The sequence below is a fragment of the Bos indicus x Bos taurus genome, chromosome 2 (genome assembly GCF_003369695.1).
Source record: "Bos indicus x Bos taurus breed Angus x Brahman F1 hybrid chromosome 2, Bos_hybrid_MaternalHap_v2.0, whole genome shotgun sequence".
NCBI lineage: Eukaryota > Metazoa > Chordata > Mammalia > Artiodactyla > Bovidae > Bos > Bos indicus x Bos taurus.
Genome location: NC_040077.1, coordinates 113,550,785 through 113,578,547, shown reverse-complemented (window position 1 = coordinate 113,578,547; position 27,763 = coordinate 113,550,785). Strand labels below are relative to the sequence as shown.

Genomic DNA, 27,763 nt, shown 5'->3' with positions numbered 1-27,763 from the left:
GAGAGCCAAAGGAAATAGGAACCATTTAAGGAAGGCAGGCCATCAACTCTTGTCCTTCATTTTCCTTTTAAAATCTTAGTAATTTAAGAATTTACCACATTACTCCCTAATCTTTCAGTATAAATGCATAGAAGAAATAAAACCTTATTCAAGTTTGAGGCCTGACAAAAACAGAGATTTATTTACCAATTATCTAGATGCCTTATGGTATTTACATTAGTCTATTAAATTTCAGCAGAAAGTTGCACTGAGGGTTACATTTAGCATCTTCTTCACTGAGGACACATGCTTTCTGAAGTCTGTTTTCCTATAACTGGAAATTGATAAAAATTTTGAGAAGTTGTATAATTTAGAAACATGCAGTCTCATCTTTACTTGTCATTAAAATACTACTCAACATGTAGAGAGAGGACAGGAAATCACTTTGTATAAATTACAACCACTAATTCCTACAATACTGGGGTTCTGGGGAAATCGACAAGCCAAAGCTCGGGGAGCATCTTTGCCATATCAAAGATGCTGTGGATTATCTAGCCCACATCCATCTGATGTTTTAGGAGACAATGACAGTGTTGGGTCAAGCTAGCTCTTTGGGTCAACAAAAGAGCTCCCCAGCCAGCAAAATTAGCAGGGAGGATCAAATAGACTGATAATTATGCACAATACAACTTTTCTTATTGTACCATTTTGGTGTCAATACTTGGATCTTTATATTCTAGAATTCCTTTGGACTTGGAGCTGCTGAACAAAGGAGCATATTTTATCAGCTCCTTTTTATCATATTTATTCAGACTTCCAGGAAGGCTGAGGCCAAAATAAATTAGATTTTCTCACTTTCAACTCTAAAATAATAATTCAGATCTTTTGCAACAGGGATAACTTCTTTTATATGGAAAAAGGAAAAGACAGAGAGAAATGGGGTGATGCTGTGCCTTTTTTATTTACCAGTTGTTTAGATGCCTTGAGGTATTTGAATTATTCCAACTTACCTGCCTCCTTAGAAAACTGTATGCAGGTCAAGAAGAAACAGTTAAAACCGGATGTGGAACAACAGACTGGTTCCAAATTGGGAAAGGAGTATGTCAAGGCTGTGTATTGTCACCCTGCTTATTTAACTTATATGCAGAGTACATTGTGTGAAATGCCAGGATCGATGAAGCACAAGCTGGAATCAAGATTGCCGGGAGAAATATCAATCACCTCAGATATGCAGATGACACCACCTTTATAGCAGAAAGTGAAGAGGAACTAAAGAGCCTCTTGATGAAAGTAAAAGAGGAAAGTGGAAAAGCTGGCTTAAAACTCAACATTCAAAAAACTAAGATCTTGGGATCCAGTCCCATCACTCCATGGCAATTAGATAAAGAGACAACAGAAACAGTGACAGACTTCATTTCTTTGGGCTTCAAAATCACTGCAGATGGTGACTACAGCCATGAAATTAAAAGACACTTGCTCCTTGGAAGAAAAGTTATGACCAACCTGGATAACATATTAAAAAGCAGAGACATTACTTTGCCAACAAAGGTCCATCTAGTCAAAGCTATGGTTTTTCCAGTAGTCATGTATGCATGTGAGAGTTGGACTATAAAGAAAGCTGAGTGCCAAAGAATTGATGCTTTTCAACTGTAGAGTTGGAGAAGATTCTTGAGAATCCCTTGGACTGCAAAGAGATCAAACCTGTCAATCCTAAAGGAAATCAGTCCTGAATATTTATTGGAAGGACTGATGCTGAAGCTCCAATACTTTGTTCACCTGATGTGAAGAACTGACATTGGAAAAGACCCTGATGCTGGGAAAGATTGAAGGCAGGAGGATAAGGGGATGATAGAGGATGAGATGGTTGGATGGCATCACTGACTTGATGGACAAGAGTTTGAACTAGCTCCAGGAGTTGGTGATAGACAGGGAAGCCTGGCGTGCTGCAGTCCGTGGGGTCACAAAGAGTCGGACATGACTGAGTGACTGAACTGAACTGAATCAGTAGACTCTGCTTTTATCAGAGGGGAGATTATCCTGGTTAGTTCTTTAAAGGAAGATGCAGGCCTTTCCTGAAGCAAGAGAAACAAAGGGAGAGAGACAATTTCTCCTTGTTTCCTTGAAGTTAGATATAATTTTCTACAACCAAAAGGAAATGGATTCTGCCAACATCCACATGAACCAAAAAGGACTTTTAGCCTCAGATAAGACCCCAGCCCCAGCTGGCACCTGGATTGAAGCCTTGGGAGATGCTGTGGAAATTCCTGACTCTCAGAAACTGTGAAATAATCAAGGTGTACAGTTTAAGCCACAAATTTATGTCAACTAGTACAGCAGGGGCTCTGGGTGCAGCAGACCTGGGTATGGCAGAAGCCCTCTTGGAGGAGGTCACCATTAACCCCACCATAGAGCCACCAGAACTTACACAGGACTGGGGAAACAGACTCTTGGAGAGCACAAACAAAACCTTGTGCACACCAGGACCCAGGAGAAAGGAGCAGTGACCCCACAAGAGACTGGCCCAGACTTGACTGTTAGTGTCCAGGAGTCTCAGGGAGAGGCATGGGTCAGTGGTGGCCTGCTGAAGGGTGGTCTGCATTCTCTCAATGCAGACACACAGGAGGTCAGACTCTGGAAAACCTGACAAAGACAGACTGCACTGTCTACTTTAAGCCAGGGCAGGGCTAATCTGATCTTTGTAATAGGTCATTATTTATGGTGATATCTTGTCTCTGAAGTGAAGTGTTGTAATCAGCTTGACTCTGGACCAGGAGAATAGGGCCTCAGAACTGTTATCCTCAGCTGCTCTAAACTTGTTATCCTGATTGATTCAGTAAACACTTATTAAGCAACATTCCATAGACTTGACCCTAAAAAATCTGAAATAAATAACACAGTACAGTATTGAGGATTTACTAAGCATGGCCCCGCCCATCGGAACAAGACCCAGTTTCCCCCTGAGTCAGTCTCTCCCATCAGGAAGCTTCCATAATCCTCTTATCCTTTTCCATCAGAGGGCAGACAGAATGAAAACCACAATTACAGAAAACTAACCAGTCTTATCACATGGACCACAGCTTGTCTAACTCAATGAAACTATGAGGAATGCCGTGTAGGGCCACCCAAGACAGATGGGTGATGGTGGAGAATTATGACAAAACACGATCCGTGGGAGAAGGGAATGCCAAACCACTTCAGTATTCTTGCCTTAAGAACCTCATGAACAGTATAAAAATGCAAAAAGATACAACACTGAAAAATGAAGTCTCCAGGTTGGTCGGTGCCCAATATGCTACTGGAGATCAGTGGAGAAATAACTCCAGAAAGAATGAAGGGATGCAGCCAAAGCAAAACAACACCCAGTTGTGGATGTGACTGGTGATGGAAGCAAGGTCTGATGCTGTAAGAGCAATATTGCATAGTAACCTGGAATGTTAGGTCCATGAATCAAGGCAAACTGGAAGTGGTCAAATAGGAACTGGCAAGAGGGAACATCAACATTTTAGGAATCAGTGAACTAAAATGGACTAGAATGGGTGAATTTAACTCAGATGACCATTATGTCTACTACTATGGGCAAGAATCCCTCAGAAGAAATGGTGTAGCCATCATAGTCAACAAAAGAGTCCGAAATGCAGTACTTGGATGCAATCTCAAAAACGACAGAATGATCTCTGTTTGTTTCCAAGCCAAACCATTCAATATCACAGTAATCCAAGCCTAGGCCCTGACCAGTAATGCTGAAGAAGCTGAGGTTGAATAGTTCTATGAAGACGTACAAGACCTTCTGGAACTAATACCCAGAAAAGATGTGCCTTTCATCATAGGGGACTGGAATGAAAATTAGGAAGTCAAGAGATACCTGGAGTAACAGGCAAATTTGGCCTTGAAGTACAGAATGAAGCAGGGCAAAGGCTAACAGAGTTTTGCCAAGAGAACACACTGGTCATAGCAAACACCTTCTTCCAACAACACAAGAGAAGACTCTACACATGGACATCACCAGATGGTCAATACCAAAATCAGATTGATTATATTCTTTGCAGCCAAAGATGGAGAAGCTCTATACAGTCAGCAAAAATAAGACCAGGAACTGACTGTGGCTCAGATCATGAACTCCTTATTGCCAAATTCAGATTTTAATTGAAGAAAGTAAGGAAAACCACTAGACCAGTCAGGTATGACCTAAATCAAATCTCTTTTGATTATACGGTAGAAGTGACAAATAGATTGAAGGGCTTAGATCTGATGGACAGAGTGCCTAAAGAACTATGGACAGAGGTTTGTGACATTGTATAGGAGGCAGTGATCAAGAACATTACCAAGAAAAAGAAATGCAAAAAGGCAAAATGGTTGTCTGAGGAGGGCTTACAAATAGCTGTGAAAAGAAGAGAAGCAAAAGACAAAGGAGAAAAGGAAATAAACCCATTTGAATGCAGAGTTCCAAAGAATAGCAAGGAGAGAGAAGAAAGCCTTCCTCAGTGATCAGTGCAAAGAAATAGAGGAAAACAATAGAATGGGAAAGACTAGAGATCTCTTCAAGAAAATTAAAGATACCAAGAGAACATTTTATGCAAAGATGGGCGCAATAAAGGACAGAAATGGTATGGACCTAACAGAAGCAGAGGATATTAAGAAGAGGTGGCAAGAATACACAGAAGAACTATACAAAAAAGATTTTCATGACCCAGATGACCATGATGGTGTGATCAGTCACCTAGTGCCAGACATCCTGGAATGTGAAGTCAAGTGGGCCTTAGAAAGCAACACAAGAACAAAGCTAGTGGAGGTGAGAGAATTCCAGTTAGCTATTTCAAATCCTAAAAGATGATGCTGTGAAAGCACTGCACTCAGTATGCCAGAAAACTTGGAAAACTCAGCAGTGGCCACAGGACTGGAAAAGGTCAGTTTTCATTCCAATCCCAAAGAAAGGCAATGTCAAAGAATGCTCAAACTACCACGCAATTACACTCATCTCACTCACTAGCAAAGTAATGCTCAAAATTCTCCAAGCCAGGCTTCAACAGTACATGAACTGTGAACTTCCAGATGTTCAAGCTGGATTTAGAAAAGGCAGAGGAACCAGAGATCAAATTGCCAATATCCGTTGGATCATTGAGAAACCAAGAGAGTTCCAGAAAAACATCTACTTCTGCTTTATTGACTATACGGAAGCCTTTGACTGTGTGGATCACAGCATTCTTCAAGAGATGGGAATACCAGACCGCCTGACCTGCCTCCTGAGAAATATGTATGCAGGTTAAGAAGCAACAGTTAGAACTGGAAATGGAACAGACTGGTTCCAAATCAGGAAAGGAGTATGTTAAGGCTGTATATTTTCACCCTGCTTATTTCACTTATATGCAGAGTACATCATGTGACATGCCAGGAAGGATGAAGCACAAGCTGGAATCAAGATTGCTGGAAGAAATATCAATAACCTCAGATATGCAGAAGACACTACCCTTATGGCAGAAAGTGAAGAAGAACTAAATAGCCTCTTGATGAAAGTGAAAAAGGAGAGTGAAAAAGTTGGCTTAAAGCTCAACATTCAGAAAACTAAGATCATGGCATCTGGTCCAATCATTTCATGGGAAATAGATGGGGAAACAGTGGAAACAGTGTCAGATTTTATTTTGGGGGGCTCCAAAATCACTGCAGATGGTGATTGCAGCCATGAAATTAAAAGACACTTACTCCTTGGAAGGAAAGTCATGACCAACCTAGACAGCATATTAAAAAGCAGAGGCATTACTTTGCCAATTAAGGTGCGTCTAGTCAAGGCTATGGTTTTTCCAGTGGTCATGTATGGATGTGAAAGTTGGACTGTGAAGAAAGCTGAGCACCGAAGAATTGATGCTTTTGAACTGTGGTGTTGGAGAAGACTCTTGAGAGTCCCTTGGACTGCAAGGAGATCCAACCAGTCCATTCTAAAGGAGATCAGTCCTGGGTGTTCATTGGAAGGACTGATGCAGAAGCTGAAACTCCAATACCTTGGCTACCTGCTGTGTAGAACTGACTCATTTGAAAAAACCCTGATGCTGGGAAAAATTGAAGGCAGGAGGAGAAGGGGACAACAGATGATGAGATGGTTGGATGGCAACACTGACTCAATGGACATGAGTTTGAGTAAGCTCTGGGAGTTGGTGATGGACAGGAAATCCTGGTGTGCTACAGTCCACGGGATTGCAAAGAGTCAGACATGACTGAATCACTGAACTGAACTGAGTACAGCACCAGGCTTTCCTGGTGACTTAGACAGTAAGGAATCTCCCTGCAATGCAGGAAAACCAGGTTCAAGCTCTGCATTGGGAAATTCCCTGGAGAAGGGAATGATTACTGACTCCAGTATTCTTGCCTGGAGAATTCCATAGAAAGAGGAGCCTGTCAGGCTACAGTCCACGGGGTTGCAAAAGTCAGACATGACTCAGTGACTAAGCTCAGTATAGCAATAGAATATTCCACAATCAATGCCATGATCAGAACAGATACTCAGGAAGTTTGAGCTTATTGGTCTCTTGTGGAAGATGCTATCAGTAGTAACAAAATAGATAAAAATCGTCTTATGAATTTCAGACACTGAGACCAATCAGACCAAATTCAGAGTGTTACTGAAAGGGTGTTGGGTGAGACCAGAAAGAGGTAGGGTAGTTCTCTGGACTAGAATCAACAGCCAGGACCAAGAGAAAGATGATTTGACTTACAAATAGTTTCATTCATGGGCCTCGGGGTACGTTTAGAAAAAGATCACACGCTGGAGTCATACAACTCTGTCTCTGTCTGAGCAGTCTGGTTTGACAGATGGCTTTTACACCAGGAAGCCTAGCAACTTCTGATTCTGTCAACCTGGAAAGTGAAACCTAGAAATGTGGGGCTTCAGTGACAATTCCCCATGTCTCATCCCATCAAAGCAACAAGAACACACTAGAACACTACCCAGTGCCAAAACGATGAAGATTTCAAGAGCTTGTTTTCCGCTTTCCTTGTGTTTCATTAGTGTGGTGCTAAATGGAGCTTTGAAGGCTTCTAGAAAGCCTGCTGTGAACTACAAGTGCCACTTGTTACATGAAAAAAAGGCACTAAGCCTGCAAGTTGCAGTCATTTAAATGAGTCATTGAAAACACCACTGAAAAGCCATCACTGAGTCCTTTGAAAGAACAAAAACTGCTGGCAAGAAAGGACAGATCCTCTCAGGAAAAGATCCACACAAATTCAGAAAGAGTTAAGCAGATATTCAAGAGATCTAACATGTCAGCATTTTCTGGGCTTCTATCGTCTCATTTACTTTCAAAGTCTGACCTGGGGAATCTGGAAAACCACCAGCACTGTCTTAGTGGTAAAGAATCTGTCTGCAATGCAGGAGATGCAAAAGTCATAGGTTTGATCTCTGGGTCAGAAAGATCTCCTGGAGGAGGGCATGATAACCTACTCCAGTATTCTTGCCTGGGAAATTCCATGGACAGAGGAGTGTAGTGGGCTACAGTCCATAGGATCATAAAGAGTCAGACATGACTGAAGAGACTGAGCACGCACACACTGAAAAGGACAGCAAGGTTGCTGAGGATCTGCTCTTCTCCAGGCTGTAAGCTATGTGCTTTGACAATGAATTTTACCCCACTTTTTCTGCCCAATAATTTAGTAAAATGGATTCTTTTTCTATCGCTACAATAACAGATTATCACAAATACAGCAGCTTGAAAATCAGTACCCCTCTATTAACTCTTGGTTCTATACATCAGAAGTCTGGATGTGGCCGGGCTTCCTTCATAGCTCAGTTGTAAATAATCCACCTGCAATGCAGGAGACCCTGGGTTGATTCCTGGGTCAGGAGGATCCACTGGAGAAGGGATAGGCTACCCACTCCAGTATTCTTAGGCTTCCCTTGTGGCTCAGCTGGTAAAGAATCTGTCTGCAATGCAGAAGACCTGGGTTTGATCCCTGGGTTGGGAACATCCACTGGAGAAGGGAAAGGCTATCCACTCCAGTATTCTGGCCTGGAGAATTCCATGGACTGTATAGTCCATGGGGTCTCAAAGAGTAGGACATGACTGAGTGATTTTCACTTTCACTGGGCATGGCTGGAACCTGGCCATGGAACCCTTCTGGAACCCAGAAGGTTGGGATCTCTGTTCAGGTCCCACTAGCTGAAATCGAGGTGGCAGCCAGGCTACATTTTTGGAGATTCTAGAAGAAACTCTACTTCTAAGCTGAGTATTGTTGTTGGTGGAATTCAGATCCTGTAGTTATAGAACTGAAGTCCCTGTTTCCTTGCTGGCTTTTAGCCAGAGACTACGCTCAGTTATTAGAGACCACCCGCATTCCTTGACTTTAAAGACCCTGATGCTAGGAAAGATTGAGGGCAGGAAGAGAAGAGGATGACAGAGGATGAGGTGATTAGATGGCATCATCAACTCAATGGACATGAGTTTGAGCAAACTCTGGGAGATAGTAAAGGACTGGGAAGCCTCGCATGCTGCAGACCATGGGCTTGCAAAGACTCAGAAACGACTAGGTGACTGAACAACAACAAACAACAACACACTCCTTGCCACACGGCCCCCTAATCTTAAGGCCACCAATGGTATGAAAGTTCCAGGGAATATCCAAGGTGAGTATACGAGGGAGTGGAGAATCCTGGATAAAAATCTTGGACAAGATTCTATCCACCGCCTAAGACCAATATTGCTATTCCCATTGTACAGATGAGAAAACTGTGTCTGTGAGAGAGAGTGTATTACTTGTGGGCAGCACTGATATGAAACCAATGTCTGTTTCCCTATGAAGCCCATATTTTTCTAATATTTCATGCTGAGTCATAAAATGCACAGTCTAATTTTTATAAATATCTTGTAAGGATTAGAAATCTGGGCTAGTCACTGAGAAAAGCAAAACCAAGTTTATGGCTGGCTCTGACTGGGGCTTAATCAAGTTCCCAAACTGGAATTCTGACCTGGAAAATTTGTAAATTCCCCAACATAAATATTACATTCAACTTGTTTCTCCTCTCCCCTCAAATGCCTATAGGTTGCCTACAAAGCTGTACATTGGTACAAAATCAAATACAGGCATCTTTAAATTGTTAGCACTGAACAATGAAAGAACAGCAAATATTCTTTGTAGGACAAAAACACATTATTAAAATGTGCTAAACTGTTTCTTCCAGAGTTAAACAACTAATTACACAGATGATGCTCACGTGGCTGTCATGCCAGATTTTCTGTTTTCTAGAAAATATTCCTGTAAATCAGTGCTGAGAAACATGTATGCAAGTCAAGAAGCAACAGTTAGAACCCGACACAAGAGTTTGAGCAAGCTTTGGGAGATGGTGAAGGACAGGGGGGTTACAAAGAGTTGGACATGACTGAGTAACTGAACGACAACAACAACAGATCAGGGCTTGCCTCATGGTGTAAATAGAGGGAAATAGGCTGAGCTAGAGAATTGGAAACAAAATTGGTTGTAAATAACATGAAGGAAGAGCTCCCCATGTGGCAATAGTGGTAAAGAACCTGCCTGCCAATGCACGAGACATAACAGACACAGGTTCAATCCCTGGGTCAGGAAGATCCTCTGGAAGAGGGCATGGCATCCCATTCCAGTGTTCTTGCCTGGAGAATCCCATGGACAGAGGAGTCTAGTGGGCTTACATTCCATGGGGTTGCAGAGTCGAACACAACTGAAGTGACTGAGCACATACAAAGAACATGAAGGAAAGGACCATTTCTATTTTGTTCACTGCTGGATTTCCCTACAACCAAGTAGACACTCAAAGAATTGGCAGAATAAAGAAAGAAAGGAAAAGCAACATTGCTGAAGATTGTCATTTATTTTGGTAATCTTGAAAGAGGGATTTGCATTTCTTTTTTTTTAAGGCAGTGACCCTATAATGAATTTAGTCTTCCTTTGGTTCTGGCTCAACCTCACAGTTCAAGTTTTTGAGGACACATTGTGATTCCAAATGTTTCTGCATGTATTCCAAATTCTGATTCATAGACATGACTCTAACAAATATATCTAGAAGGTAATATCAGAAACCAGGAGAACCATCCTAATTCATTGTCTTCTGAAGATAATCATGAAGCAATATAATAAACTAAGTGTTGACAATTACTTGAAAGAAGAATTTAAAACAAAAGAAAGTTAAGAACATTTAGTTTTGAAGGTGTGTGAGAAATGGTGAAGAGGGTTAAGAAGAACAGACTTCCAGTAAGTCCTGGGGATGGAATGTACAGCATAGTGACTACAGTTAATAATACTGTATTGCATACTTAAAAGCTGCTAAGAGAATAAATTCTAAAAGTTCTTGTCACCAAAAAGTAGGTAATATGTATGGTGATGGATGCTAACTAGATTTATCGTGGTGATCATTATGCAACATATCCAAATATTCAATCAATATGTTGTACAGCCAAAACTAACATAATGCGTGCATGCTCAGTTGCTTCAGTTGTATCTGATTCTTTGCGACCTTATGGACTGTAGGCCACCAGGCTCCTCTGTCCATGGAATTTTCCAGTAAGAATACTGGAATAGGTGGCCATGCCCTCCTCCAAAGGATCTTCCTGACCCAGGGATCGAACCCATGTCTCTTAACATCGCCTGCATTGGCAGTCTGATTCTTTTCCACTAGGTCCATCTGGGAAGCACCAACTAACATAATGGTATACCTTAATTATACTTCAAAAAAAGAATACTTAAGTTTTTTAATGGAGTCTAAAGTATAGAAATACTTGATTTAATAAAAATATGTTTTCTTCATTACACTAAACATATTAATGTCATGCTATTATGAAGAGTTTATACAACCAGAAAATATTTCTCTGTTTATTTGGGTCATTGTGTAAAAATTTTAAGCCTAACATATAAGATATGTGTGTATGGCTTTTCCTTTCCTGTCTTACATATTTATTAATTTATTTGATTTTACTGGAGTGTAGTTGATTTACAATGTTGTGTTAATTTCAGGTGTACAGTAAAGTGATTCAGTGATGCACATACATATATTCACTCTTTTTTGGATTCTTTTCTCATGTAAGTTATCAGAGAATATTGAGTAGAGTTCCCTGTGCTATATAGAGGTCCTTGTTGGTTATTCACCATACATATAGTAGTGTGTATATGTTCATCCCAAACTCATGTTATCCCTCCCCCACATACATTTCCCCATCATTAACCATAGTTTGTTTCTGATGTCTTTAAGTCTGTTTCTGTTTGTAAACTATATGTCAATAAAAATGAAAAGATGGACAAATTCTTAGAAAGGTACAACCTTCCAAGATTGAAACAGGAAGAAATAGAAAATATGAACAGACCAATAACAGGTACTGAAATTGAAACAGTGATTTAAAAACTTCCAGCTAACAAAAGTCCAGGTCCAGATGGCTTTACAGGTGAATTCTCTCAAACATTTAGAGAAGACTTAACACCTATCTTTCTAAAATTTTCCCCAAAAAAACTGCAGAAGAAGGAACACTTCCAAGGTCATTCTGCGAGGACACTATCACCTTGATGTCAAAACCAGAAGAAGATATCACAAAAAAGAAAATTACAGACCAAGATGAGGGCTTCCCTAGTGGCTCAGATGGTAAAGAGTTTGTGTGCAATGCAGGAGATGGGGGTTCAAGCCCTGGATCAGGAAGATCCCCGGGAGAAGAGAATGGCAACCCACTCCAGTATTCTTGCCTGGAGAACTCCATGGACAGAGGAGCCTGGCAGGCTATAATCCATGGGGTCAAAAAGAGTTGGACATGACTGAGTGACTAACATTTTGATCACTGATGAACGTAGATGCAAAATTCTCTAGAAAATACTAGCAAACTGAATCCAACAAAACATTAAAAGTATCATACAATGCAATCAAGTGGGACTTATCCAAGGAATACAAGGATTCTTCAATATCTGCAAATCAGTGAGAGACAGCACAGTAACAAACTGAAAAATAAAAACCATATGATCATCTCAACAGATGTGAAAGAAGTTTTTGATAAAATTCAACACCCATTGATAATAAAATCTCTTCAGAAAGTGGGCAAAGAGGGAACCAACCTCTGTATTTCTCCTATTTATTTTTAATATATGTGCTATGGGAAGATCTTCTGCAGAAGGGAATGGCAACCTACTCCAGTACTCTTGCCTGAAGAATCCCAAGGACAGAGAAGCCTGGCAGGCTACAGTTCACAAGGTTGGAAAGAGTCAGATACCCCTGAAGAAACTTAGCATGCGTGCACATGAAACCAAAATTTCATGTTATACTGGCCCATTAAGAAGTCAATTCAGTTCAGTTCAGTTAATAAGTGTAAGTACACATTTAAAATCATATGAACTTACGTTTGCATAGCATTTTCTTTTTACCATGCACAGTTGTGGGCATTAGCCAACTGTATGGTCATAAGGCTGTGAGAGGGGCAGGGTATGATTAGTTTTCAGTGCCTCATCATCATTTTAAAGGTGAAGAAACAGTCTCATTAGATCACTGTCTCAAAGTCAATGTTTGCTTATAGATTCTAAGCACAGTCTCTTTTGCCTGCACCACAGAGCATCTCTGCGAATGACTCTATTAAGAAATGAAATACGTGTTGACCTGAGCAATGGGAATGGAGAATGTGAGTTTGCACAATTACTGCTCTTTCCTGCATCCTACAGATGTAGTTGTCAGGTCTCTCATCCTTTCTAGTTAGCTCCTTTTGCTTCGTCTAATCTTTCCTCAAACTCAGCAGGTATTACACTGAAGCAATAGAAAGAGCAATTAAAATATCTATTGCATATTTATGGTCAATTTATCTTCTCTACTGTATACATTTTGAAATGTATCATTATGAAAGATCTTAAAATAGAATTGCAAATATATATTTTCAGTATGACACAATTATAATTTTTAAAAGCTAAATTATACTTTTCCTGGTATGTGATTTTTTTGTTTGTGTTCATCATTAAACTATTTCTTTCCTACTCTGAAAGCTGTTTTGCTACAAGGCCATTTCCTTTTTACTTTCATCCTCAGGGAAGTCATAATCCCTGACTTAAATAGAAGCTGGTTACCATGGAAATCATTCTAATGCCCCAGAATCAATATTTTGACTTTGCTGACATTTAATGTAAAAAGAAAAGACAAACTAAGATTTATAAAAGTCACTCTTCATCTTTGTTATAATTCTGAAAGCTAGAAAAATTGTAAAGAAAACATATGCTCCATAATGAAGTCCAGTTAACTCACAATTATAAAGAGTTGAGGATTCATAAAAGAACAATCTACATAGTTACATAATTTTCACTTTGAGTACACACATATGAATACATGCATTTGGACTCAAGATTTTTCTCTCATCTTTGAACTGAGCTCTGTCTCTCCTGTTATTGAAGTCATACCTTGGTAAAAGAGATTTGAATATATCCAGTTCTGCAGTTGCCTTTTGATTAAGTGCTCCAAAGAGAAGCTGAAATTTGCATTGAAAAATCACTCTTCTATAAAAGTTGACCATTTCTGCACTGAATCTTAATAGTCCTTCTGGTCCATTGACCATCCTCAAAGAGGCACTACAGCTGAAGGCTCTTTAACCACCCTAGAAGTCCTTTCGAGGAGAGATGTTGAACTTGAACTTAGTGTTTAATAAGCCTTACGGACCATAAGGTAGTTTTCCAAGTCTGAGATAAGCTTTTGCTACTGCTTTAATTTACTCACTGTCTTCTCTTCTGCCTCAGAAGTAATAAAGATAACAGACTTCCTGTCTTCTCTTTGATAATGAGCTATTTAGAGCCTTAAATCTTGATATGGTGAAGGGATATGAGAGACTTATGAGTTTCTCTATCTCAGGATTTAGCTACCTGAAGCATCTCAAATGAATGGCAATCAGTTCTGTCTTTAAGACAATTGAATCACCACTCAAATATTTCTTCTGTGGGGCAATCATAATTTTCCACATGACCACTCTGAAGACCCCAAGCTCCCCTCCCCAGGGAGGGGACTATTTTGAGATGTGTATGTTACACTGCTTCCATGGGTATTTCCAGCACTGTTACCTCACCTGATAACACACCCTTTTACTGGCTGCTCACCTAGTCTGATTCCTTTTCACTTCCCCTTCCAATGGTTTTTTTATCCCCCTTTATTCTTGAATCATTTTAGATTACATTCAGGCCCCCATCATTCAGAGACCATTGTTCTAAATCATAATCTGCTTTTGAAAACAATGCAATGTAATTGATTATGTAGTTTTCTGCCAGTAAGGTGACTTCTGGAAATAACTTCATAGATTATAAAGAGAAACAAAAGGCACCATGTATCCATATCAGGGAAAACTTAGGAGCAATATTTAAAATTTACAAAACGCAGATCTCTAGAGCCTTTTAGTTTATTAACAAGTAAATTAAACACTATCTCTAAAACATCAGTGTGTTACAAGTTGAAGGACATACTGATGACCTTGAATCATGAGAAAAAAAGACTCAGAATTCAAATCTGTTTCAAGGTAGAGGAACAAAAGAGTTACACAAACAAATAGACACCCCCTCACACACACACACACCCCTTCATTGCAGTGTGATTGATTACAGCAGAACAGTCTGGAACCAATCTGGTGTGTTGAGTATTAGCCACTCAGTCGTGTCTGACTCTGAGGCCCCATGGGCTGTAGCCTGACAGGCTCCTATGTCCATGGAATTCTTCAGGCAAGAATACTGGAGTGGGTTGCCATTCCCTTCTCCAGGGGATCTTCCTGACCCAGGGATTGAACCCGGGTCTCCTGCATTGCAGGCAGATTCTTTACCATCTGAGCCACCAGGGAAGCCCAACTAAGACTTCATCAAAGAGATAACAATTGCACAAATTACCATGATGTACATGCCCTTCCTTAAAACTGGCGTTTCCCAACAAACTGAATGCCATGGAAAATAACCACAAGAAAACAAGTGAAAATATAAAGCACAAAACTATGCATCAGGATTTCAACTTTCTAAATATGCACAAATGCATATTATTCACACATATAATCTCACACACATACCCACAATTGTGATGTATTTCTGACTGTATATGAAGTAGAAGAAACTGAGCCTAAGTGGAGATTTTCCCTGAAGAAAGTATGGATTAGCTCAATCTCCAGGCATTTATTTGTATTCTTCAATATTCTCTGAAGCTTTTGCTTTTTGGCTAAATATGCCGTTGGACACTGATACAGGTGAAAAGAGAGATGAAAATGTTAGAAGAGATGGAATATGCTTCGTGGGTAACCATACCGTAGGCTAGGTTTACATTTCTATAGGAGGATTAGACCACAAGATGAGGGAGCTTTTGTGAAGGACGGGGGAGCCTAAGTGACAAAGAAACCTACTCAGTTAAGGAAAGGACCAGCTGGTGTCCACTCTTTGTTGCATGCTACTGGAAAACTTGGAATACCAGGTGCTCACGTGAGCCACTGGGGAAGAATGTCAGGGACAGGCAGGTTAAGAGAAAGACCACGGGACCTGGAGGAAACATGCTCTCAAGGCAGTCCTGTCAGCACTGGATGCCCTGAAGCATCTTCCACAACTCACACAACGATCTGAATGCACCTGTATCAAAACTCACTTGGGACTACTCGCCCTGCAAGGGACTCTCGGGGAAATTTCAGGAAAGCTGAAACTGATTTATTCAAGCAAGACTAAAGTACCAGTGAGATCTGGGGTTAATCTGACCTAATTTATAATTATAGACCAATAAAGAGACTAAGATATATTTGATTTATGTACTTCATGGCTGAGAAAAAAATGTAGATATGGTAAAAACAGAAAACAGGGATTGAAGTAGAGGCTACAAATGTACACACATACATGCATAAATTCAAATCTACTGGAAGTGCACCAAAATGATTAAGAAATGATTATTTCTAAAGATGATTACGATTTTTCTTTTTTATATTTTCTGGCATTACAAAGCCCCCCATTATGATTTCATGATGTGTCCAATTGTGCTAAGTTGCTCAGTCATGTCCCACACTTTTACAACCCTATGGACTGCAGTCTGCCAGGCTCCTCTGTCCAGGGGATGGATTCTCCAGGCAAGAATACTGGAGTGAGTTGCCATTCCCTCCTCCAGGGGATCTTCCCTACCCAGGGATCCAACCTGCCTCTCACCTCCCCTGCAATGGCAGGTGAGTTCTTTACCACTAGCACCACCTGGGAATCTCATAGTACTTCTATAATTATACAAGTAATAGGAATAAAAGCAAGAAAATATAGATTTTAGATATACTTCTAGGCAAAATAATTTCCTAATGATTCAAAGCCCCTTAAAGGGGGCTAGAAAACACATCCTTTTCAGGTGATATAAATTAAATATATTGTGGGAGGTGTCATTTGGCAACACTGCAATGAACAGCCATTGCCCCTGGATTCTTCTTTTCTAAGACTTAAGGTGGAGGAGACAAGATCATGTGACCCAGGCAAATGCTGGTGGATATACGGGCCTGGACACTTGGTGTGAAGCCTCTTTCTAGGTGAAATGGGCCTGGCTGGTTTTACCTTCAGTCCGTTCAGGGCCTTTCCCGCTCTTACTGGCCGCCGTACTGTTGACCGTCTCAGATGACGTGCTCAGCTTGGTACTGGGGTCCCGCTTGGGCTTGGGGGGTGGTTGTCTCCGGGAGCCACAGCTGCTGTCGTCGTCTGTGCCCCCGACCGAATGCAGCGACTGCGACCTGACGGAGAAGCCACTGGAGCAAGGGTGGGGCAGCCGGTCCTGGGGCGCAGGCATTGTCATGAATCCCATGCGGAAGTGTTTGCCCACGTAAGTTCCTTCGTGGCCTCGCCCCACTTCTCCACCTATGCTGTAAGAGAAAGAGGAAACCAGTGCCAGGTGAGCCAGGATGGGCAAGGTCATGGGCACAGGTGTATCTATAACTGATGACAGTTCACATTTTAGCTTGAGACTGGTGAAGAAACATTTCCAACAATGTGAATATATTCTATACTTTGGCATTCAATATGATGTTAAAGCATGATTTAACCGTTATCAGAAATTCTGCTATACTGGTATTCAGATACTCAAAAATTGGAATCCAAAAAAAAAAAGCCCCAAAGTACCACATAGAACATTTCATCTTCAATTGTCTTTCTTTACTTTCAGGTAAATCTTGTTAGACACTTCAGTTCAGTTCAGTCGTTCAGTCCTGTCTGACTCTTTGCGACCCCATGAATTGCAGCATGCCAGGCCTCCCTGTCCATCACCAACTCCTGGAGTTTACTCAGACTCATGTCCATCAAATCAATGATGTCATCCAGCCATCTCATCCTCTGTCGTCCCCTTTTCCTCCTGCCCCCAATCCCTCCCAGCATCAGAGTCTTTTCCAATGAGTCAACACTTCTCATGAGGTGGCCAGAGTATTGGAGTTTCAGTTTTAGCATCAGTCTTTCCAAAGAACACCTAGACAGCATATTAAAAAACAGAGACATTACTTTGCCAACAAAGGTCCATCTAGTCAAGGCTATGGTTTTTCCAGTAGTCATGTATGGATGTGAGACTTGGACTATAAAGAAAGCTGAGCACAGAAGAACTGATGTTTTTGAACTGTGGTGTTGGAGAAGTCTCTTGAGAGTCCCTTGGACTGCAAGGAGATCCAACCATTCCATCCTAAAGGAGATCAGTCCTGGGTGTTCATTGGAAGGACTGATGTTGAAGCTAAAACTCCAGTACTTTGGCCACCTGATGCGAAGAGCTAACTCATGGGAAAAGACCCTGATGCTAGGAAAGACTGAGGGCAGGAGAAGGGGACAACAGAGGATGAGATGGTTGGATGGCATCACCGACTCAACGGACATGAGTTTGGGTAAAGTCAGGAGTTGGTGATGGACAGAGAGGCTTGGCATACTACAGTCCATGGGGTCGCAAAGAGTCGGATACGACTGAGCAACTGAACTGAGATCTTGCCAGTGGCTTAAAAAGGAAACAAGAATCTGTGACAATGACTCGCAGACTACTTTTTCAGAAAAATTTTCTTGGGGTATAGTCGATTTAAAATGTTATGCTGGTTTTAGATGTGCAGCAAAGTTAATCAGTTATGCATAAACATATATCCATTCTTTTTTAAGATTCATTTCCCATAAGGCCATTATAGAGTATTGAGTTGAGTTCCCTGTGCTGTACAATAGGTCCTTATTAGTTATCTATTTTATATATACTTGGAGAAGGAAATGCCAACCCACTCCAATATTCTTGCTTGGAGAATTCCATGGACAGTAGAGCCTGGCAGGCTGCAGTCCATGGGGTTGCAAAGAGTTGGGCACAACTGAGCGATTTTCACTCACTTCACTTATATATACTAGTACATATATGTTGTTGACTGACACATGACTGAGGTTGAGAGGGCAGCAACTGAACTTCTTTTCTACTTCACAAGCTCATCCCTACTTTTACCTAGTTAGCATAAAGGGAAAAACAAAACAAACAGCAACCACAAAGGGGGTTCTGTTAGGGATACAAGGGGGGAGAGAGACAGGAATGGGTGAAGAAGCGAAGGAAGGAAGGAGGAAAAGAAGGAAGAAAGAAAGAAAGGGTGGGGAAATACTTGCTTAAATCAGTAAAATAATGGTCAATCTCTCTTCAGTTTCCAGAATCCTTTGGTTACACTAGTAACTTATTTCTACTAATAAATTAGTAGAGCAGCCAGGAGCAGCTGGGAGGAGCTACCCCAGCTGCTCAGGGGCGGCAGCCAAGAGGAGCTATCCCAAGTCCAAGGTAAGGAGCAGCAGCTGCGTTTTGCTGGAGCAGCCATGAAGAGATACCCCACATCCAAGGTAAGAGAAATCCAAGTAAGACAGTAAGCACTGAGAGAGGGCATCAGAGGGCAGACAGACTAAAACCACAATCACAGACAACTAGCCAATCTGATCACATGGACCACAGCTTGTCTAACTCAATGAAAATAAGCCAGGCCATGTGGGGCCACCCAAGATGGCCTGGTCATGGTGGAGAGGTCTGATAGAATGTGGTCCACTGGAGAAGGGAATGGCAAACCACTTCAGTATTCTTGGCTTGAGAACCCCATAAACAGTATGAAAAGGCAAAAAGATAGGACACTGAAAGATGAACTCCCCAGGTCGGTAGATGCCCAAAAGTCTACTGGAGATCAGTGGAGAAATAACTCCAGAAAGAATGAAGGGATGGAGCCAAAGCAAAAACAACACCCAGTTGTGGGTGTCACTGGTGATAGAAGCAAGATCTGATGCTGTAAAGAGCAATATTGCATAGGAACCTGGAATGTTAGGTCCATGAATGAAGGCAAATTGGAAGTGGTCAAACAGGAGATGCCAAGAGTGAACGTCGACATTCTAGGAATCAGTGAATTAAGATGGATTGAAATGGGTGAATTTAACTCAGATGACCATTATATCTACTACTATGAGCAAGAATCCATTAGAAGAAATGGAGTAGCCATCACAGTCAACAAAAGAGTCTGAATGCAGTACTTGTGTGCAATCTCAAAAATGAAAGAATGATCTCTGTTCGTTTCCAAGGCAAACCATTGAATATCACTGTAATTCAAGTCTACGCCCCGACCAGTAATGCTAAAGAAGCTGAAGTTGAATGGTTCTATGAAGACGTACAAGACCTTTTAGAACTAACACCAAAAAAACGTGTCTTTTTCATTATAAGGGACTAGAATACAAAAAAGGAGGAAGTCAAGAGATACCTGGAGTAACAGGCAAATGTCGCCTTGGTATACAGAATGAAGCAGGGCAAAGGCTAACAGAGTTTTGCCAAGAGAACACACTGGTCATAGCAAACACCCTCTTCCAACAACACAAGAGAAGACTCTACACGTGGACATCACCAGATGGTCAACACTGAAATCACTGATCATATTCTTTGCAGCCAAAGATGAAGACTGTCTATACAGTCAGCAAAAAGAAGACTGGGAGCTAACTGTGGCTCCGATCATGAACTCCTTATTGCCAAATTCAGACTTAAATTGAAGAAAGTGGGGAAAACCACTAGACCATTCATGTATGAACTAAATAAAATCCCTTATGATTATACAGTGGAAGTGAGAAATAGATTTAAGGGACTAGATCTGGTTTGTGACATTATACAGGAGACAGGGATCAAGACCATCTCCATGGAAAAGAAGTGCAAAAAAACTAAATGGCTGTCTGGGGAGGCCTTACAAATAGCTGTGAAAGAAGGGAAGCAAAAAGCAAAGGAGAAAAGGAAATAAACCCATTTGAATGCAGAGTTCCAAAGAATAGCAAGGAGAGATAAGAAAGCCTTTCTCAGTGATCAATGAGAAATAGAGGAAAACAATAGAATAGGAAAGACTAGAGATCTCTTCAAGAAAATTAGAGATACCAAGGGAAATTTTCATGCAAAGATGGGCTCGATAAAGGACAGAAATGGTATGGACCTAACAGAAGCAGTAGATATTAAGAAGAGGTGGCAGGAGTACACAGAGGACTGTACAAAAAAGATCTTCACGACCCAGATAATCATGATGATGTGATCACTCACCTAGAGCCAGACATCCTGGAATGTGAAGTCAAGTGGGCCTTAGGAAGTATCACTATGAACAAAGCTAGTGGAGGTGATGGAATTCCAGTTGAGCTATTTAAAATCCTAAAAGATGATGCTGTGAAAGTGCTTCACTCAATCTGCCAGCAAATTTGGAAAACTCAGCAGTGGCCACCAGACTGGAAAAGGTCAGTTTTCATTCCAAACCCAATGAAAGGCAATGCCAAAGAATGCTCAAACTACTGCACAATTGCACTCATCTCACACGCTAGTAAAGTAATGCTCAGAATTCTCCAAGCTAGGCTTCAGCAATACATGAACCATGAACTTCCAGATGTTCAAGCTGGTTTTAGAAAAGGCAGAGGAACCAGAGATCAAATTGCCAACATTCGCTGGATCATGGAAAAAGCAAGAGAATTCCAGAAAAACATCTATTTCTGCTTTATTGACTATGCCAAAGCCTTCGACTGTGTGGATCACTATAAACTGTGGAAAATTCCGAAAGAGATGGGAATACCAGACCACCTGACCTGACTCTTGAGAAACCTGTATGAAGGTCAGGAAGCAACAGTTCGAACTGGACATGGAACAACAGACTGGTTCCAAATAAGAAAAGGAATTCGTCAAGGCTGTATATTGTTACCCTGCTTATTTAAATTATATGCAGAGTACATCATGAGAAATGCTGGGCTGGATGAAGCACAAGCTGGAATCAAGATTGCCAGGAGAAATATCAATAACCTCAGATATGCAGATAACACCACTCTTATGGCAGAAAGTGAAGAAGAACTAAAGAGCTTCTTGATGAAAGTGAAAGAGGAGAGTGAAAACATTGGCTTAAAACTCAACATTCAGACAATGACGATCATGGCATCTGGTCCCATCACTTCATGGGAAATAGATGGGGAAACAGTGGAAACAGTGGCTGACTTTATTTTGGGGGGCTCCAAAATCACTGCAGATGGTGATTGAAGCCATGAAATTAAAAGACGCTTACTCCTTGGAGGGAAGGTTATGACCAACCTAGGCAGCATATTAAAAAGCAGAGACATTATTTTGTCAACGAAGGTCCGTCTAGTCAAGGCTATGGTTTTTCCAGTCACGTATGGATGTGAGAGTTGGACTGTGAAGAAAGCTGAGTGCTGAAGAATTGATGCTTTTGAAATGTGGTGCTGGAGAAGACTCTTGAGAGTCCCTTGGACTGCAAGGAGATCCAACCAGTCCATCCTAAAGGAGATCATTCCTGAGTGTTCATTGGAAGGACTGATATGGTATCTGAAACTCCAATACTTCGGCCACCTGATGCAAAGAGCTGACTCATTTGAGAAGACCTTGATGCTGGGAAAGATTGAGGGCAGGTGCAGAAGGGGACAACAGAGGTTGAGATGGTTGGATGGCATCACCGACTCAATGGAAATGGGTTTAGGTGGGCTCTGGGAGTTTGTGATGGACAGGGAGGCCTGGTGTGCTGCGGTTCATGGGGTCGCAAAGAGTCAGACACGACTGAGTGACTGAACTGAAATTAGCTGAACTAATGAATTAGCCACACTGAATAAAATAAAGCGATGAAGTTGAAATCTCATCCAATTCTGGAACAGTTTCTAAATACTTCATAAATATCCAAAGTATGAGAGGTATCCAAATGTAAGTTTCTTAAGTTTCACATAGGAATGTTTGAAAAAAAAATTTTAATTCATAAGAAATCTCTCTCAGTCTGAAGCTCAACTTATCATAGAGAAAATGACCCTTAGGCATTTTTCTATGCTATTAAGTAATGTTAACTCTTTTATGAACAGAAAGGACATGAATGTCAATGTGAATTTTTAAAAGATGCTTTTCTAGAGTTTTTCCCATTTATGGTCATTCATCAATAGAGGGAATAAAATGAAGCACTGTTAGAAATATTTAATTTTCTTAGACATGTATGAAGTATAAAAAGTATCTTTGAGCATATGAATTTTGGAAGCCTCTTGAATCTACCTTTCCAAACATGTTTATTTATGCCTTTTAAAAATTTATTTCTTTAAATTTCATTTATTTTTTCATTTATCCTGGCTATGCCATGTGGTATGCAGAATCTTATTTCTCTCACCAGGAATCAAGCTCCTGTCCCTCGCAGTGGAAGTTACAGTCTTAACCATTGGACCACCAGGGAAGTCCTAATTTTAATTTTAGTTGTCTCTTCATTGTATCTTTCGCGACTCTAAGGTTTGTCATACATTTTAATTCCAGTAGTAACAATAATGGTAAATGAGCCTTTTTTCCATCTTCAGTGAAGCAGTTATGACAGTTATATGACCCTTGAGAATAGAGCCAGAAAGGATCCAACTAGTACATGTGACTCTGATTCTGGCATTTAATTCTGATCAGTTTGCTATTTAATCAAAAATGTTTTTTATATTTATTTCACATTTTTCTGAGTATTTTGAGTTGATAAACTCTAGACATACTGTCTTTGCAAAACAAAATAAAGGAACTTTAGTGTACTGTCTGGAGCAGTTGATATCTAGAAACATGAATGAAATCGAGCAAATGATTAGGTGGCAGTTTTCACATCATAGTGGTCAGTCTCCTAAATCCATTCAGTGTCCTCATGCATTTCATATTCTAGGCTTTCTTCTAGAATGTCAGTCAAAAAATAAGTGAGAATAAATTCAAATGGAACAGTTTGTGCAAAATCAGTAAGAATTTAAGGCAGAAGTGGTAGAGGGTGGACCAGGGTGTGATGGAATGGGAAGGTTTATCATTGATTTGTGATGATTGTGACCTTAATCTTTCTCATGGAAGACGAAACATTTGATCTCATCTAACTTTGCCTCAATCATTCTATGCATCCTTTCCTTACCTCCACTGCCATATCACTGAACAAAAGGTACTTTGAGGATTTATTTAGACAGTCATTCCCAGGAACATATCCACGTGAGGGGATTTATGCATGTGTGAATGCACACAGGCATTTATGAGAGTGTTACTAGGAGTAATTGTATCAGCAATTTCTCTGTTACTTTTGACCTAAATAGCTCAAAACCTAAATATGTACCTTTCCCAGACAGATAATTAGCTCTGCTGCTTCATTTCAAAATGTTCAAAACCTTTTTCAGCATAGTACAGTTTTCTCTCTCTATTCTTTTGTTCGTATATGTCATGTATACACGCAGAGACACACACGCATACACACAAATACACATACACACTAACAACTTTTCCGAAGAGAAATTCAGTGTATGCTTTAAACAATGGTAGGTCTCAGGTGAAACTTCATTTGACCAGGCTGTAAATGCAGGATGAAGATATGGGGCTAAGATAAGTCTGATAGAAAGGCCATTATCCAAGGCTAAATTTGAGCAGTAAAAGTTATGGTACATTTAGGTTCAAGAGACCAGCAAAGATAATTCAGATCAGATCAGATCAGATCAGTCGCTCAGTCGTGTCCGACTCTTTGCAACCCCATGAATCGCAGCATACCAGGCCTCCCTGTCCATCACCAACTCCCGGAGTTCACTGAGACTCACATCCATCGAGTCAGTGATGTCATCCAGCCATCTCATCCTCTGTCGTCCCCTTCTCCTCTTGCCCCCAATCCCTCCCAGCATCAGAGTGTTTTCCAATGAGTCACCTCTTCGCATGAGGTGGCCAAAGTATTGGAGTTTCAGCTTTAGCATCATTCCTTCCAAAGAAATCCCAGGGCTGATCTCCTTCAGAGTGGACTGGTTGGATCTCCTTGCAGTCCAAGGCTATGGAATATAACATACAACTAACTCCTGAATGTATGAGAGGACTATGTGTAGTTTTTAAGATATGCAAATATTTAGACCCATACTGACAACTACTGAATCATATTTGTTGAATCAGTATCTCTGTAGCCAATGAACCAAATTCTGTAGCCAATAATTTCTTAAAAACTATATCCAGATATCTCTGATGTAGTCAATCCAGAGACCCCCAGCAATATTAAGAACAATACTTAAAGATATTTATGACAGATGTATGTTAGTTAGAAACAGGGAGAGAGACACATGTATCAGAAATCAGGCAAGGATGACTTGCCAGAGACCAGGGAAAATATCACAGATAAGACAAGCTGCCATGCATTAGTAAGATCTCGTTAGGTTATCCTGAAGTAACAAATAATCCCCAGTTCTTAGTCATTTTTAACTAAGTTGTTTTTAACAACACAGGTTTATTTTTTGCTTGTATTCATTGGGTTGGCTGTGCATGAGCTGTGGCTCTACTCCACATGTCTTCTTCATTCTAGGAACTAACCCCCACTAGGATATGTTCTCATGGCAGAAAGGGAAAAACACTCACTGAACCACACAGTTGGGCTCCAAAATCACTGCAGATGGTGCCTGAAGCCATGAAATTAAGACACTTGCTCCTTGGAAGAAAAGTTATGACCAATCTAGGCAGCATATTGCAAAACAGAGACATTACTTTGTCAACAAAGGTCTATCTAGTCAAAGCTATGGTTTTTCCAGTAGTCATGTATGGATGTGAGAGTTGGACTCTAAAGAACACTGAGTGCCAAAAAAATTGATGTTTTTTGAACTGTGGTGCTGGAGAAGACTCTTGAGAGTCTCTTGGACTACAGGAGATCAAACCAGTCCATCCTAAAGGAAATCAGTCCTGAATATTCATTGGAAGGACTGTTGCTAAAGCTGAAACTCCAATACTTTGGCCACCTGATGTGAAGAACTGACTCATTTGAAAAGACCCTGATGCTAGCAAAGAGTAAAGGCGGGAGGAGAAGGGGACGACAGAGGATGAGATGGCTGGATAGCATCACCAACTCAATGGACATGAGTTTGAGTAAACTCCGGGAGTTGGTGATTGACAAGGAGGCCCGGCATGCTGCAGTCCATGGGGTCGCAAAGAGTCAGACACAACTGAGTGGCTGAACTGGAACTGAACCACACGATGTCTCTCAAAGCTTCTGCTCAGATCGGGTATAGATATCATGAACTCACATTCATTGGCTAAAACCACAAGCTTGATGTTGATGGGTGAGGACTGAATCTGCCCAACAGGAAAACACCGCAAATTACATGACCATACGTGGGGATGTATAATCCTCTCCGAGGTAGAGGGCCAAGCGCTGGTACAGCACCTGTGGTATATGACTCTGAGATCTGTCTTTAAGAGGAGAGACTTGATGTTAGGAATTAAGGTAGCTGACAACCAGCAACCCATTGAGGGGTTTTCTGTTTCTTATCCCCATAATTCTGGTCTCTACTGAGTTAGAAGTCCTGGTCTTCAAAGAAGGCACACTCTTTCTAGACGACACAGCAAGGATCTCATGGAACATCAAAGCTGCCTCCTAAGTAATTTGAGCTCTCTTTGTATACTGGCCAGCAGGCAAAAAACCAGGGTATCCATTACGGAAGAGATCATGTACCCTAATCAATAGGAGAAGGTGCACGTACTCTTACAAGATGGGGCAGAGAGAAAAATGTGTGGGACATCCCTGGATATTCCCGTGCCCAGTATGGTTTTGAAAGGGCACATGCAGCAACCTAGCAAGAGAAGGTTTTGTTTACCAGACATCCCAACCTCTCATTAAATTTGTTTCACTACTAAGTGAGTGACAGAGACCAGCAGAGGTATTAGCTGTGTGAGAGTAAGGTGAATTTAGAATAAGTGTGGGAGGAGGGAGATAATGAGAATTAATTGCAGCCCCTATATGAACTGAATGGGGTTCCCAGGGGCACTAATAGTAAAGAACCTGCTGGAGGAGGAGACATAGGAGATGCAGGTTCAATCCCTGGGTTGGGAAGATCCCCTGGAAGGCATGGCAACCTATTCCAGTATTCTTGCCTAGAAATTCCCATCAACAGAGGAGCCTGGCAGGCTACAGTCCATAGGGTTGTAAAGAGCTGGACATGACTGAAGTGACTTGGCATGCATTTGAACTGGAAGGAAGGAACCTATAGCTGATCATACCAACAATTCCCTTGTAAGTTTCCCTTAAGGAAGAGTCCAATGGGAGCCATGAAAGAGCTCGTCCCCAGATCTGCAGAAGAGCATCTGCTGAGCATAAGAGCTCAGTTGTGGCAGCCATAAAATTTCTCCATGGACAGTGGTTAGCTGCCAGCCACCAGCCACAGAGTCTTCAAATCAGCTTCAGCATTTAGGTCAAGGCCACTTTGCCCATGGAAAGCTCCTGGCTAATGCTTGAGCATGATGAGGTATGGGACTTGGCTATTTCTGCCTAGTGTGGGAGTCCTTGTGTCTGAGTTCTCCCATAGGGCTGGCTGAGCCTGCCCCATAGGTGCACCATGATCTAAGGCTCTTCCTATCCAATTATCTTTCCTTGCCCCTCTCCTTTCACAGGTGTGATGCTGCACTGTGACCCGAGGCCTTCCTTCCTTTTCCTGTTCCCTTCTTATCCCAGGCATCCTCCTCAATAAATCTCTTATTCTAAATTCCATCTATCTTTGTGTCTGCAAGCTGGAGGGCATGAACTGACATACTTGGGAACAATCATATAATCTCTGACATTTGGAAACCAAAGAAGGAGGAAAGAGAAAGCCTAAAAACAGAAGTGAGACCCCAGAAATAAGAAATGCACATGAAAATAGGGTAGACTCTTGCCTCAGACTGAGCATTTAAATGCTGGTTAGGGAAGTAAGAACCAACTCCAATACAGGAATACTTGGCTTGAAGTGAAAGTTATGTGGGCTGAAGAAGGCAGAGTCTTTTTGCAGTGAGACTCTAGCGCTCAAGATAGACTAGGCCTGACACATCTAATGTTATAAAAATACAAATAAGTTTCATAACACTGAATTTAAACAAGTACACTTTTCTCACACAATGAAGGTGATGTTGCCAGATCTAATTGTTGGTTAGTTTTTCTATTATAAAATAATTAAATAAATAAAGCACTACTTAAATCAATGGAGGTTATTTTCCTGGAAGTGTGTATAAAATATGTGTAAACTTCTCCAAACAAGTTATTGGCTTATGAACAGGCTGGACATGTGCTCTGGAATCACTGAGTTGTGGTTTCTGTCCTCAGCTCCATCATTTAGCACCTCTCCTTAGGCTACTGATCCCAAAGACTATTTCCTTAAGAGATAAATAGTAGTACTGGCCCCATGGAATTATTATCAGGTTAACTTAAAATGCTATACTGAAGCATTTACCACAGAGTCTGACATATAATAAGCTTCCCTGGGAGCTCAGCTGGTAAAACATCTGCCTGCAATGCAGGAGACTCCAGTTCGATTTCTGGGCCAGGAAGTTCCCCTGGAGAAGGGACAGGCTATCCACTCCAATATTCTTGGGCTTCCCTCATGGTTCAGAGAGTAAAGA

The 27,763-nt window shown here is 41.1% G+C and overlaps 1 protein-coding gene across 1 annotated transcript in view; it reads right to left on the bottom strand.

Moving 5' to 3' along the window:
* Positions 1-27,763, bottom strand: part of NYAP2 (neuronal tyrosine-phosphorylated phosphoinositide-3-kinase adaptor 2) — a 271,888-nt gene that overhangs the window by 117,317 nt on the left and 126,808 nt on the right. Inside the window, 1 exon segment of the mRNA XM_027514895.1 lies at positions 16,427-16,775. Within this exon segment, the coding sequence (XP_027370696.1) occupies positions 16,427-16,775 (349 nt within the window).